This window comes from Lepidochelys olivacea, assembly GCF_965140295.1.
Source record: "Lepidochelys olivacea isolate rLepOli2 genome assembly, chromosome: 2".
NCBI classification, from domain to species: domain Eukaryota; kingdom Metazoa; phylum Chordata; order Testudines; family Cheloniidae; genus Lepidochelys; species Lepidochelys olivacea.
The window spans coordinates 60,282,197-60,298,196 of NC_140412.1; the positions used below are offsets into that span (position 1 = coordinate 60,282,197).

The window sequence follows — 16,000 nt, forward strand, 5'->3', positions numbered from 1 at the left end:
AAAGAGACTGACTTCTTATTTATAGGAACCATGATGATCCGGTCACCTACCAGGGCACCAGTATTTTGGTAATTTTTGATATCTCAGTCCCGTAAAATGAATTACCCTGAGAGGAGGTCATTGAATGGGTTATTGTTCTCTTAATTTTCTTCCTATTTTCATAAACATTATACATTCTTGCTATACACAGAGGATGTGGAAGGAATTTATAACTAACCAGTATTCTTTATTTTCTTTTTTACACTTTGTATCAGTGTCATGTAATTTCTATGGGTGGGGAAATCAGAAACAGCTATTGTGAGCTTCCAATGAAATCTCATTACATGGGTCAGAAACTACAGCTGCAACATCTGTATCATCCTCCACGAGCTCCATTCTGAGGAAATTCCAGCTTGCATAAAGTGATTTGGAAACTACAGAATTTCCAGTGCTACACACTTCTGAGAAATCTCACTGCAGTTGGCAGGTCTCCTTGGCATACATTCCAAATGTTGTCAGGAGTGCAAACAAAGTCTGAAGTTGTCTAACCCTTGTTTTTTGCACTTATCTATTCTCATTCTCATACCCAGAGCCTGACACCACAGACACACTATTTCCTTCCCCCGCCCCCGCTCCCCCAGTATAATGGAAAACAGCGCCAGATAAGCTTTGCTTAATATGGCTAATAACTAGCAATACTCAGCTATACCATCATCTTAACATAAGAGATCAGCAACACAAGACACAATATTTTCTTCAAGAACGGCCTTTATTCTTACATGGAGCCATCCATTTCTGTGAGAGGGAGGGAGGGAGGGAGAGAGAGAGAGAGACCAGATTAAAGACCCTTTGTAGCTTTTTATTCATTCTACAATGGCGCCTTTAAATTTGAGAAACTGATCTCAAATTATCTGATTCTATGACTGTGAGAAAATGACACATGTACTCTTTAGGTGTAATCAATCAAAGGTAAATGTGTCTGGACCATACCTTTGCATAATCAAATCCATGTTTCTCTTTGTAGCCATTGTGACAAACGGAGTAATTATAGAAGCGAGAGTTCTTGATTAATCCAACCCACTCTCTCCACCCAGGAGGGATGTAGCTGCCATTGTATTCATTGAGGTATTTCCCAAAAAAAGCTGTGAAGGAGAAAAAAGGCACATACATCAGGGAAACTTTGGCTTTTCACTCTCAATTTTCTAGTTCATCTCAAAAGCATAAATATGTGAATGAAGGGTCCTATTTTACTGTGGACCACATCAACATAAAAATGTGTTAATATGAGTCAAGATGTTGCACGTCTGAAATTCAGATAAAATAACCGCCAATATTAATAGTTTCATATTTTTAAAATTAAAATGAGGTGTTTCCCAGACCCTGTTGCCAACTCTCCTGATTTTAGATGTTTTTCTTAAGCCCCAGCTCCTGGAGTCATGTGATCATATGAGACTCTTACTTTTCATTTAAAATGAATAAGTTTCTAGCAATCATGGTTGTAGAGAAAAGTCTGAAAATGGACTATATGGTCAAAACCCAAAAGGTAAATTAAAAAACCCAAAATTTTTTAGAATGTCATGAGTAAGCCAAATTTCACATTGTTTAGGATTTGGCTCATGATTTTTGAATGTTTGTAGTTGGCCATACTGCTACACTTCCTGGCTGGATACAGGAGTTGCGGACATTGGTCTATGGCAGGACTCATAGCAATCCCTTGGAACTGATGGGCAAAAACGCAGGACACTGTCTTTGGGAAAGAAAATGCTCCTTCTTAGAAGAGCCTAGTTTGAGAAGGTCAGTCTGTTACTACAGGTTCTGTGAGGCAGAAGTGAAGGAGATGAGAGGACCAAGGAAGCAGGCTATAGGTCTGCTGCTACTAAGAGTGACATGCAATAACATGGACAGTTCTTTCCCTGAGAGCTGCTCCTGATCTATTGCCAGAAGCTACCTCCTTTATCCAGAGCTGGTAACTCTCAGAAGTCAGGTCCATTCATTTGCTATTTCTTCCTTCACCCCAACACCCCAAGTGACTGCAGTTCCTCATACCAGTTCCCAGAGGGGAATGAAGAGTGGGTGAATCCTTCAGTGGATACACTTTCCACTGTCTACCTCATCAGCAGTCAGAAATGAGGGGCTTTCCTGTGCACACCAAGCCAGACTCCTTTGGGGGTGAGTGACCAAGAGGATGTTTCCCTTCCCACAGGCAAAGTCCCTATGCTGGTAAATTGCCTATAGTTCCCCGGTGTTGTTCTGAATTGTACCTCAGACATGACAAATGCTGTTTTTAACCAGGAAATGGAAGCAGCTAGGGAAACACCAAATTCAATCTGAACAAAAAGCACATGTGTGGGAAGGTTTACAAAACAATTCCCAGTGGAGGGCGGGGGAGGTTACCATGCCAGCTTCACCATTTGAATTTGAAAGTGCTGGAAAAAGGGGAAAATATCAGAATGTTCAGTCTGATCTCCTTTGGCATGTGCAGGGGTGCCTGGGCTGGGTGCACGGTCAGAGTAGCGAGTGGAAGCCATTCTCCCTGGGATCCCTTATCCCTGCCTTCCAGGGTGCAGAGGGGGCACATTCACTGCTCCATAACCAGTGGTGTGTGTTTTTCCTCTGACACTTTCATTTTATGTCAAACTTCAAAACAAACAGACAAAAATATATAAAAACAACAGAAAAAAACACCTTCTTTGAACACCCCATTTTAAAAATTAAGAATTGCAAGGCTTCATTTTAATAGATTGACAGCTCTGGAGACTCATGTCCTAATTATCTTCAGAAGAATGGGTTAACACTGATCTGAGCGGCTGACCTTTGCAAATGGAGGTGTGACTTCCATTTGCAACAGAGTGCAATAGACTGCATCACAGATTGTCAGCGTAGACAGGACTAAGGAACTATGGGATACATCCAGAAGACTTCCGGGACCCAAGTCAAGCTGGGGCCATGTGCACACAGGAAAGCAATAGGCTTAACACGCGCTTGGGCCCTGCAGGGTCCTGCAGCCCTAGGTTCGAGTCCTAGATTAACACAATTGGTGTGTGGAAACAAGGGGGTTAGGGGCTCAAGCCCAGGCTTAATTTTCTGTGTAGACATACTCTTTAAGGCATCTTTCCTAAGCCTTTAATTCATGTGGCTTTCGTCTAAAACCTCTCCAATTTATCAATATCCTTCCTGAATTCTGAGCACCAGAACTGGACACAGCATTCCAGCCGCAGTCATACCAGTGCTAAACATAGAGGTAAAATAACTCTCTACTCCTATTTGAAATTCCCCTATTTATGCATCCAAAGATTGCATTAGCTCTCTTGGCCACAGCCACATCATGATCAGCTGATTATCCACCTGGACCCCCAAATATTTTTTTCAGAGTCACAGCTTCCCAGGATAGAGTCCCCCGTCATGTAGGTATGGCCTACATTCTTTGTTCCTAGATGTACACATACAGATGTTTACATATTAAAACACATATTGCTTTTTGCACCCAGTTTACCAAGCGATCCAGATCGCTCTGTATCAGTGACATATCCTCTTAAATTATTTACCACTTCCCCAATTTTTGTGTCATCTGCAAACTTTTTCAGTGATGTTTTTATGTTTTCTTCCAACTCATTAATAATTACGTGAAATCGAATGCGACCAAGAACAGATCCCAGCAGGACCTGACTAGAAACATACCTATTTCATATTATTCCTTGTTTACAATTACATTGACACCTATCAGTTATCCACCTTTTAATCCATTTAATGTGTGTTATGTTAATTTTATATCTTTCTAGTTTTTTAATCAAATGTGATTATAAATTCAAATGCCTTACAGAAGTATATTACATCAACACTATTACCTTCATCAGCCAAATTTATAATCTCATCAAAAAAGACATAAAGTTAGTTTGACTGGATCTATTTTCCATAAACCCCATTGTGATTGGCATTAATGTTATTAGCCTCCTTTAATTCTTTATTAATCAAGTCCTGTATCAGCTGTTCCATTATCTTGCCTGGGATCTAAGTCAGACTGACAAGTCTATAATTATCCAGGTGAGGCTGTTTACCCTTTTTAAATATTGGCACAACATTAGCTTTCTTCCAATCTTCTGGAACTTCCCTGGTGTTCCTAGACTTATTACAAAATCAACATTAATGTTCCAGCGAGCTCCTCAGCTTGCTCTTTTAAAACTCTTGGATGCAAGTTATCCATATCTGCTGATTTAAATATGTCTAACTTTAGTAGCTGCTGTTTAACATCTTCCTGAGATAATGGTGGAAAAGAAAGAATGTTATCATTTGATATGATTACATCATCTGTTTTTCCCCAGAACAGAAATATTTATGGAACAGTTCTGTCTTTTCTGCATCATTATTGATAATTCTATAATTTACAACTGGTAATGGACCAATACGATTGCTAGAATTCTTTTTGTTCCCAATATACTTTAACAATGCCTCCTTATTGTCCTTACACTTTACTGGTCATAGATTTCTCCTTCTGTCCCTTTGCTTCCCTTGTCAATTTTTTATAATTCCTAGCTTCTAATTTATATCCATTACTATCTAATTCCCCTTTCTTCAATTGTTTTTTATATATATTATATATAATGTAATGTATCTTTCTTTCTTTCTTTTTTCATAGCTGCCTTCACTTTCCCTCTGAACCAGGTCAGTTTTTTAACCAATATGGCCTTCTTCCTCAACTGTGGCTTCTTGGCCATTTAGTAAAGTGTCATATACCATTTACATTTCTCTGATGAAATTCCTCCTCCCAGCTGATTTGGTTCATAATTATTTTCAGCTTTGTGAAATTGGCTCTTTTAAAGCACCAAAATATATATTTATATCACTGGTCTGGACTTTATTCTGTTTGCACATTACAAAGTGATCAAGTCATGATCACTTGTACCTAAGTTACCATTAATTGCTAGTTCTGTAATCAGTTCTTCTTTATATTTGATGAGGTTTAATATAGAATTCCCTCATATTGGATGCAACACTTTTTGATTAGTATGATCCATCTGGTTTACATACCTGTCAAGTGTCATTCATCTGGAGTGACAGTCACATATTGGCCTTGATGCCACTATCATGCCAGCGGAATTTCACTCATAAGAAAGGCTGCGAATCATTCACGGAGGTCACGGCTTCTGTGACTTTCCATGCCCTTCGTGAATTTTTCAGCACTGGTGCAGCTGACCTCAGGACCACCCCAGCAGCTGGGGAAGCCCAGGGGCCAGCCGCACCGGATGCTACTCTGGCAGCCCCAGGCAGCTTGTCCCCGGTGCTTCCCTGGTGGTGGTGGCAGGGCCACGGGCTATCCTCAGCCCGGACCAGCGGTGGTGGGGCCCTGGGTTGCCCCCCGCCTGGACCAGCGGTGGTGGCGGGGAGACCCTGGGCTGCCCCCAGCTGGAATGGCAGCGGCAGTGGGGCCACAGGCCACTCCTCCCAGCAGCGGCAGGGGGCCCCAAGCCGCCCCCCTCCAGTGGCAGGGGGCCCCTGGCTCCCCCACCCCAGCTACAGCGGGGCCTCAGACTCCCACCCTCAGCAGCAGTTTTCAGGAGCGCCCACCTCCCAGCAGGTAAGCTTAAGTCACAGGTATTTTTAATTAAAGTCATGGACAGGTCATGGGGCTGTGACTTTTTATTTATTGCCCGTGACCTGTCCGTGACTTTTACTAAAAATAACCCATGACTAAAACGTATCCTTACTCATAAGCAAGGCCTGAATACAGTGAGCAAGATTTTCTGTCAACTCCTCCTCCTCCCAGCTACTGGAGGCTACCCTGGGACTACTTAGTAGGTGGCTACGTCTCCCTCCTGTTCCCCTCTCACTGCTCCCCCTGTGACTCTTAGGGGAGAACCGCAAGGCAGGAAGTGGGGCGGAATAGAATCATAGAAGATAAGGGTTGGAAGAGACCTCAGGAGGTCATCTAGTCCAACCCCCCGCTCAAAGTAGGACCAACCCCAACTAAATCATCCCAGCAGAGCTTTGTCAAGCCGGGCTTTAAAAACCTCTATGGTTGGCAGCACTGCGGTCGTGCTGAGAATCTGCATATTTCACCACCAGAAGGCAGCTAAGATGTGAATCTCTCACAGAACCAGAGGGGTTACAAAGAAACTTAATGAGAGAAAGGACTGATGGGGAGAAATATGGAAGAGGAGGCACTGTCGGAAGAGAAGCCATAGGGAAGGGCCAAACAGTAGGCAAAGAGAGAGACAACAGTAAAGAAGAAGAAAAAAAGAGAGCTAAGAAAGAGACTGGAACAAAGAGAGGGAAAACACTGCAGAGACATGTAAAATAAATGGTAATCTTGTAGCTAAAGCACAGGACTGTAGTCAGGAGTACTGGTTTCCATTCCCAGCTCTGCCACCAATTCACTGAGTGACCGTGGGAAAGTTGTGTCACTTCCCATATCTCAGTTTCCCATCTGTAAAAGGAACATAATACTAACCTGCTTCCCCTATAGATCAGAGAACTGAGAACCTTCAGATCCTGGGATCAAAATATTGTCATTAAACTGTTATGATAGGTGGGGCTGGTACCATCGCCTATAATTAAGGCTGGCTGACACTTTCCATTATAAGGCCCCCTGTTTCAGTTGCTTACATTTTTGCCAAACTTTAACCATTTGGGCTGAAATTTTCCATTCTTTCTGCCTCAGGCTGTTTTTTTTGGGCGGGGACCAGGGTGGATTTTTGTTTATTTTTAATTTCACCTGCTGACGCGGCAGGTAAACAAAACGGCCCGGCCCGCCAGGGGCTTTTCCCTGCACAAGCGGCAGAACAAGTTTGGGAACTACTGGACTAGATTGTAGCCTCAGGCAATGCACATTTTTAGAAGCAGCTCAGCAAAGCTATGGGGCTTAGGAAGCCATTTCTATTTGTAATGAATAAAACAGATTATGGCTCAATGGGTAAAAAGTCTCACTAAAAAGCAATGCAATTTTCAGGGGACATCTTTTCACTATTGTGTGTAATGGACCCCACGGGGACAACAGCAAAGATAAATGCTGATTTTTGCATTTTAATAAGACAGGTTTTATCTGCATTTTGGCAGTTTTACTAACTGTTCCCAGGACACGGTGTTATTTTTCATGACATGTATAGTAGTTTGCTACATTGGAATAACTGCAGTCTGTGTGACAATGTTCAATGAAGTTTATGCAAATAATAACATGGCAAGGTGAGCAGTTATCTGGATATCCTTATGGCTTTGGAATGTTTTTGTCACTGCAAAAGATAAACATTTGGCAAAGCGCAAGTATCTAGTATAAATGCACTCCTTCAAGCTTGTCATTGATTTTTACCTTTCTCCCTAACAATTAGCAAAAGGTCTTGAACTGGATTGGGGCCTAAAATAATGGTATCTAAGGGGTTGCCCAGGTGCAAGCCTTGGGAGAATGTGACCCAGGAATTTTGTGGATTCTGAGGGTGAGATTTTCATAATTTACTAAGATTCACCATCTTGCAATATCAAATATATTTTATATAAGATCTTTTCCCAATCTCTTTCTTACTATCAGACTATTTTGAAGACACTGCATCACAGAATTAGTCATGTCACTACCATCTGTGCCAGTGGGTGTCATACAGCTAGACAGTGTAAATGCACTGTAGAGACATCCCTAGTCTTTCACAGACCAAAGGGCATTTATTGCATACAGGCTGCAGCTACCCATCAAAAATGTTTGCAGGGACATTTCTGATTTTAACAAAACAAATAATAAAACAAAAAAAATAACCCAAACAACCAACCCATAAAAAACCCACCACACCTCTAAAAACACATAGCACAGTAAGGTTTACTCATCGTGACCCAGACAACTGGTTTAGGTAGACAGCCAACTTCCTTGAACAAAACTAGCTATCAGGAAACCATTTACTGGAGTTGCAAAGAACTGTTTGTATGAGATTTCCGTACTGACGCAGAATGATTCAATGCTTTTGGGGACAGAGCCCAACACAACTGAAAGGCCAGTACTATTCCAGTCACCTCCTCCTCACTTTCTTCCCATTAACCTAACAACAATTTCAAAACTGAAAACTTTAGTTTTTTTCTCTCCAGAGGTTTTTTGCCTGGTTACAACACTACTTTGCAACATTATAGTACCTCTATCAAATCACAAACAACAATTAAGGTTCACAACACTGCTGCGGAATATTATAAGCGGTATTCCACTTATGCATATGGGGAAACTGAGGTACAAAAATGAGTTTAACCTACAGCTTGCCCAAAGTCATAAGGGAAGTCGGTGATAGTGCCAGAAATAGTCTCAGATTCTTAGCTCCCAGTTCTGTAACTTAACCGTAGTACCTTATGAAGAACTCAGGTTTTCTATTTTTACAGCTTTGGGGGTATTTCCCACTATCTGTCAGTGTTATAATTGTAACCATAAAATATTTAGGGTTTAATAACTATAACTTGGATACACAGGTTGTTAGCCCAGTCTTTATATATATAAACAAAATGCCTTTATTATAGGCCCGGCTGGTAGCACCACGCATTTTTTAGGGTTGCACAGTCCTTCCCGTTATAAGACTGTTTTCAGTGGCTTATAACTTTGCCATACTTTAATTGTTTGGGCTGAAATTTTATATGTCAATTGTCTGCCTCAAGTGGAATTTTTCAACCAAAACCGTAGCCATTTCCAATAACAAGGCTAGGTTTTTACCATGTTAAAATTTCTGTGAGCTTTTCTTTGAAAAGCCCTAGCACCCCCATTCTTTGGAGCAGGGACTTGAAATTTGTAAAGTGGGGGGTGATCTTTCTGTCGGGGATGTGCTTTTTGCTGTCCCTGCAAAACTCCGCCCAAATCTGGCCTAGTTACAAGCCTTTGAAAAAAATCAGTTGAGACTTCCTGGATTCCCTAAAAATCCTGTCAGCACTAAGCATGTTCCAGCCTGGGGTTTAGCAGGTTTTTCCCTGCAGTGGCAGCTCAGGGCTGTGCCAAGTCAGCACCAGAACTGAGAGCAAGAGCCTGTCTCTCATCTGCTCTCAATGATCTGCCCCCTGCTGACCCAGGCAATGTGGAGGCAGACATGCCAAACCTGTGAAAAAAATGCAGACATTGGGCTTGTTTTTGGCTTAATTGGCTTGTGAGTTGCTTGTTGGCTAGTTTTTGGCTTGTAGCTTGTTGCTTCTTCTTTTTGATTGGCTCCCGGCAAGCAGGTGCAAGGGTGGGGTAGGAGGGAGTAAGGGGTGCACAGCAGGCCCACCACAGTCCCAGACTGCAGGCCGGGAGGATCTAGTCACATAGAGTGTTGGGGTTCTTAGGGATTGGCTTGTTTTGGCCTTGTTTTGAAATGAGATTTGCTTGATTTCTGGCTTATTGTGAAAGTTGGGGTGCTTATTTACTGTGTGACAGTTGGCAATTGTGTGTGGAGAAGGAAAACTGCCTGATTCTAAAGCAGAAGACCAACACATGGACCTGGGGAGTAGACATGGAGAAGTAGACTGGAATAAGGAACTTGGGAGGGGATGGAAGCTGGGACTGGAGGCTGGCAAAAAGGGGAGAGGGCAACTGAGTCTGGGAGCCCAGGAAAGAGGCTGGGACAAGGAGCGAAGAAGCAGTGGGGGGAGACTCTGAGATTCAAGGAGCCCAGGGAGGGAGATTGGGACTGGAAGCCAGCTGGAACAGGGAATGTGGGCAGGGAGGTTACTGGAGGTCAGGGTGGGAAGGGGCCTGGGAATGGCTGGGTAAAGAGGTTTGGAGAAGCAGGGTTTACTTGTTGGGGACACCAGGGCTTGATGGGCAAGGAGACTGGAACTGGGTGAGAAGCGTGAGGAATGGAGAATGGACTGCCTAGGTGAGGAGAATGGGACTGAGATGAGGAGACAGGAGTGGCAAAGAACAGGACAGGTAGGAGGGAATAGGGCAGAAGGGATCAAACTTGGGGTGGGAGGAGATAGATTGAAGGGTCTGTCTCCACAAAAGCATACTCCTAGAGCCTGGAATGGAACCTAAGATTGCTTAGTCTCACCATTTCTCTGCTGGCAGCAAATATCTGTGAAGCCCCCCTAGTATTGGTCTGCACAGAGCCTGACAACCTGCTACTTCTATCCAACATTCCTTTATCTTAAGTAGTAGGGGTCCGTGATAGATCTAAATGTTCCAACCTTGCTGATGAACCATGTGGGTGACAATGTGGTGTCACGTGATGGATTTTCTGTTTTTTCCATATTTTTTTTTAAAAGTTAGGAAATCACACACACAAATAGCATGTGATCATGTAATCAAAGACTGTATCATAATGCATACATACAAGGGAAGCAAATTAAGTTTGCCCAGGGAACCCGAGCTTTTATCTCACAAGGGAGTCTGCTATTGCTATCAATTTTACATGGAAGGCATTCAGATACTTTTAGTGATGAGTGGCAGTACAGAACCCTAAATTAGCTAGCCAGATAGCAAATATTTTAAAAACTCTGAGCAGCTTTTCAGGTGGATATGGTAAAGGTTTGTGAAACAGGTCAGATGTGGATTACTAATCTATAAATCAGGAAATGTTTCTAGCACTTAATCCAGAATTTGAAGGCAGTGCTACAGAGCTGACTTTAACATCTAAGACCCACATACAGCAGAAAAACAAAGGGCCTCATCCTGCCACCCTTACTCATGTTGAGCAGTATTTTACTTCACTAGTAATCTCACTGAAATCAACTGAACTTCTCAAAGTAATATTCAGTGTGAGTGACAGTGGCAGAATTAGGCCTAAAGAGGATAAAAATGCTTGTTCGGTTTTGTATTTTAAACAGGATCAAGGAGCTCTGCAGGACTGCCAGCTTTGCCAGAGAGAGTTGTATTGTGGGGAGGGAGATGAAGTGGAAGCAAATAGATTTTAGGATGTTAAATGCAGCAGTGCTAGGAGAATTGGTATAAAGAGACATTCATTCTCTCACTGTATGCTTCAAAAGTAATCAAATCCTGTGCCTAACCTGTTAGCGGACACAAACTTCTTTGCCTCCAAATACCTTGTAAAGATTTGTGCTTCTTTGGTCTCATGAAGGAGAGTCTTTATGTTCAAACAATACAACTAGACAAACTGTACCCTGATACCTTGCACAGCTCCTGTATCTTTATAAAAGAGTCAGGCTGGAGCCTAAAATATTTACAGACTTATTCTTAAGGATCGATGATGCATATATGAACTGGAGGTTTTACATCAAGCTGAAGCATAGATGAGAGGAATAAGAAGAGTTCTTTGCAGATAGAAAAGGGAGCGCTCGACTACAGAAAACTACCAAGAATTTACAAGAAAACTATCAAATCTTATTGCCACTCACCAGAACAATTCTTAAATTAGGGGTTCTCAAACTGGGGGGTCAGGACCACTCAGGGGGTCGTGAGGTTATTATATGGGGGGTTGGGAGCTGTCAGCCTCCACCCTAAATCCCACTTTGTCTCCAGCATTTATAGTGTTGTTAAATATATTAAAAAGTGTTTTTAATTTATAAGGGGGATCACACTCAGATGCTTGCTATGTGAAAGGGGTCACCAGTACAAAAGTTTGAAAACCGCTGCCTTAAATATATGTTTCTGTTCAGTTTCAGAGAATGAAAGTGAAGATTACCCCACACTAAAGTTTAAATTCTCATCTTCATCTTGTTTCACCCCCACCATACACATCTTCACTCCTGTGAGGTCTCTGGTATCAGTTTCTGCAGTGGCCCAAATATCTTCCCTCATAACTGCTTCTCCACAACTCGGCCTTAATACTGACCATAATCATGGCAAGAGCTGCTGGCTCAGAATCACACGGCCATGATGATGCGCATCTCTCACCTAGGTGTAACTGCTCAACAGCCTAGTCCTCACCTGAGACATCCAGATATGAAAATATGCTTCCCAGTACAAGTGGGATTCCTTATTCAGTCTTTGGCTGTAAATCTGACTAAACCATTACAAATAGGCAGTGCTACCCTCACTCATGACACACACCTTTTCCCTGCTCCAACACTGAGCCACTGCTTTGCTCCTTAAACCTAGTTCGAGACACTTTTGCCTCATTTTAGGCAGAGATTTAAAGCCTAAGAACTGTCTCTTACCTGTCCGATAGCCAGTGTTGTTGAGATACACTGCAAAGGTACGTGGTTCATGCGTTGCTTGCCAGGAAGGAGAAGAGCAGTTTTCGTTGTTGGTGTATATGTTGTGGTTGTGAACGTATTTCCCTGTCAGCATGGAGGACCGAGATGGGCAGCACATTGGGGTGGTTACAAAGGCGTTGATGAAGGTAGCACCTCCATTCTCCATGATCCTTCTAGTCTTATTCATCACCTGCAACGACCCTGAAATAAAGAATAACTGATTTTACTATACCACTACTAAGAAACATCTAAAATATATTTATGTCATGTCACCTGATATTTAAGTATATAAATGTATTATTACATTTGCTGTCTGTTGTTGGCTTGGAACATTTAATTGACTAGCTCTAATTTTAAAGAAAAAGTAAACATTGTAGATCATGTCACCAAAAACACTTTGCAAAATTCTAGGAAGTTTGAGCTCTTTTCTTGCTCAGTCACAAAATAAAAGTGTAGATTAATCTGATAGGCAGATTCACAAGCCAGCAGCCGGTTGAACATTATTGTGCAAAGATAGATGGTGCCATAGAACACATCTCCAAAAGACAAGTAAAACAGGTACCATTCTAAGAATTAATAAGCTCTATTTGACATTGAAGACTCAACGAAATTCTCTCCTTTAAGGGATAAGAAATTTTAATATTTGCCCCACTTCTAACTAATTTTTAATTTGATTTAGAACTTGATCCTGCAGCCCCTTACTCATGTGAATATTCTAACTCATGTGAATATTCTAACTCATGCAAGTTGATTCCCATTGAAGCCTGGGACTTCTCACACATGCACTATTTATAAATGGCTATTTGACTTCTCAAAAGGATTAAAAAAAATATTGTTTTACTGCAATACATGCAAAACAAATAAGCCCTTACAATATTAATGGAGTATTAGGCTTCAACAGCTTTTGCAGTCACCCAGACAACAGTGATTTAATTATACATTTATCAAGTAGCAAGCAAAGCACAGAGTTATTTTTTAAAAATCACATTAAAAAGAGACCACATGCATTGATAATAACCTCACTGGGTGAAATCTCTCCCCGTGCAGAGGAGCAGCACACAGGCCTCTGCAATACCTAAGTTCTGTGTTCTGAGTCAGCTTAGCATTTGTGGTTGAATCAGCAAAATGATTTTTGATAGCAGTCCCAACCAAACTCCTGATCATTATGATCACATCATTATGCCTGGGTCTAGCCTAAGGACTTGGAGATGGTTATCTCAGGGTTTTTTTTTTTTTAACCTTTTGAAGCTCAACAAACTCATGTTGCAGAAAAAGATGAGGGCAGTAGGTGGGATCTTCAGGTGTTCAGCAGCCTCTTGCTGTGAAATGGTGAGCCCGGTTGCTTGTGCTAGGGTCTGTGAGTACTTGCTGATAGCTACCAAAGTTTTGCAATGGTCAGTTGTCCAACAAGCCAGGAACTCTTGGGGGGATGGGGGGGCGGGGGCAATAGGCCAACGGTCACTAAGGGGTTTTGTAGTTTTACAGCTTTGGGGAATTTTGAGAAGTGGATTTTAGCTTCTCTTATTATATTTTAGTTTACTTTGCACAGCTCAGAGCACTTTGCTTGCAGTCAGTTTCAGTGTTTCCCTGTTCTTCTGTATGGGTCTATCACAGAGAAACAGGAAGAAGAAAAATATTTTAAAACCATGAAAAATGGGATTGTAAAGTCACAAAATTGCTAGGAAGGCTCAGGGCCAGGTGTAGTATCTGAACTTATCTTTAATTATTTTGAGGGCTGTCGATTAATTGCAGTTAATTCACACGATTAACTACAAAAAATTAATCACGATTAAAAAAAATCACGCTGCAGATTAATCACTATAGAACACCAATTGAAATGTATTAAATATTTTTGTATGTTTTTTACATTTTCAAATATATTGATTTCGGTTACACCACAGAATACACAGTGTACAGTGCTCACTTTGTATTATTATTTTTTATTACAAATATTTGCACTGTAAAATGATAAAAGAAATAGTAGTTTTCAATTCACCTCATACAAGTACTGTAGTGCAATCTTTTTATTTATTGTGAAAGTGTAATTTACAAATGTAGATTTTTTTTGTTACATAACTGCAATCAAAAACAAAACAATGTAAAACTTTAGCACTCACAAGGCCAATCCGTCCTATTCCTTGTTCAGCCAATCACTAAGGCAAAGAAGTTTGTTTACATTTACGGGAGATACTGTTTCCTGCTTCCTATTTACAGTGTCACCTGAAAGCGAGAACAGGCGTTCGCATGGCACTTTTGTAGACAGCGTTGCAAAGTATTTACATGCCAGATATGCCAAACATTCATATGCCCCTTCATGTTTCGGCCAAAATTCCAGAGGACATGCTTCCATGCTGATGTTGCTCATTAAAAAAATAATGTGTTAATTAAATTTGTGACTGAACTTCTTGGGGGAGAACTGTATGTCTCCTGTTCTGTTTTACCCACATTCTGCCATATATTTCATGTTATAGCAGTCTTGGATGATGACCCAGTACATGTTCATTTTAAGAACACTTTCACAGCAGATTTGACAAAACGCAAAGAACATACCAATGTGAGATTTCTAAAGATAGCTACAGAACTCGACCCTAGGTTTAAGAATCTGAAGTGCCGTCCAAAATATTCAGAAGTCTTAAAGATCAACACTTAAATGTGGAAACTACAGAACGTGAAGCACCAAAAAAGAAAATCAACCTTCTACTGGTGGCATCTGACTCAGATAGTGAAAATGAACATTCATCGGTCCGCTCTGCTTTGGATCGTTATTGCGCAGAACCCATCATCAGCATGGATGCATCTCCTCTGGACTGGTGGTTGAAGCATTAAGGGACATCTTATCTTTAGCGCATCAGGCACGTAAATATCTCGTGATACCGGCTACAACAGTGTCATGCGAATGCTTGTTCTCAGTTTCAGGTGACATTTTAAACAAGAAGCGGGCAGCATTATCTCCTGCAAATTGTAACCAAACTTGTTTGTCTGAGCGATTACTGAAGTAGGACTGAGTGGACTTGTAGGCTCTCAAGTTTTACATTGTTTGATTTTTTGAATGCAGTTATTTTTTTTGTACAGAATTCTACATTTGTAAATTCAACTTTAATGATAAAAAGATTGCACTATAATACTTGTAGTAGGTGAATTGAAAAATACAATTTCTTTTGTTTTTTACAGTGCAAATATTTGTAATAAAAAATAAACATAAAGTGAGCACTGTACACTTTGTATTCTGTGTTATAATTGAAATCAATGTATTTGAAAATGTACACAACATCTAAAATATTTAAATAAATGGTATTCTATTATTCTTTAACAGCGCGATTAATCGTGATTAATATTTTTAATTGCGCAATTAATCGTGATTCATTTTGTTAATCTCTTGACAGCCCTAATTATTTTTAAACAATTTAGTCGATTTCAAGTTAACTGGTTACCCCAAACACTGATTTGTTGGTTTTTGTGGGGTTGACGAATCAGTGTTAGCAACTGAAATTTGACTTCGTCTTTTGTATCAAATTTCCCTTTTTTTTGTTTAAGTGGGAGATGGAAAATGAGGAATTGGTGTTTTTGACTTTGTGGGAGTAGGGTTGCCAACCCTCCTAGATTGGCCAAGAGTCTCCCAGAATGGGCCTCAATCTCCTGGCTACTGAATCCAATCCAGGAGATTTTAAGCCCCTAAAAGTCCAGTGGCCCCACGTGGCTCCCAGGAAGCAACCGGCATGTCTGGCTCAAAGGCGCAAGAACCGTGGCCTATGGGAGCTGCAGGGGCGGTGCCTACAGGCGGGGCACTGCGCAGAGCCTCCTGGCCAGGCTGCCCCTGAGCCTAGGAGCCGGTCGCTTTCCAGGAGCTGCCCAAAGTAAGTGCCGCCCAGCTGGAGACCGCACCTCTTCCTGTGCCCCAACCCTCTGCCTCAGCCCTGAGCTCCCCCCCACACCCTAACTCCCT

At 41.5% G+C, this 16,000-nt stretch overlaps 1 protein-coding gene across 9 annotated transcripts in view; it reads right to left on the reverse strand.

Annotated features, from left to right (window-relative positions):
* Positions 1 to 16,000, reverse strand: part of SULF1 (sulfatase 1) — a 177,168-nt gene that overhangs the window by 76,529 nt on the left and 84,639 nt on the right. For all 9 annotated transcript variants that reach the window (XM_084618082.1, XM_084618081.1, XM_084618078.1 and 6 more), the window contains 2 exons: positions 12,019 to 12,258; positions 970 to 1,121 (listed from right to left, as the gene is read on the reverse strand). In XM_084618082.1, the coding sequence (XP_084474208.1) occupies positions 970 to 1,121; positions 12,019 to 12,258 (392 nt within the window). The remainder of the gene's footprint in view (positions 1 to 969; positions 1,122 to 12,018; positions 12,259 to 16,000) is intronic.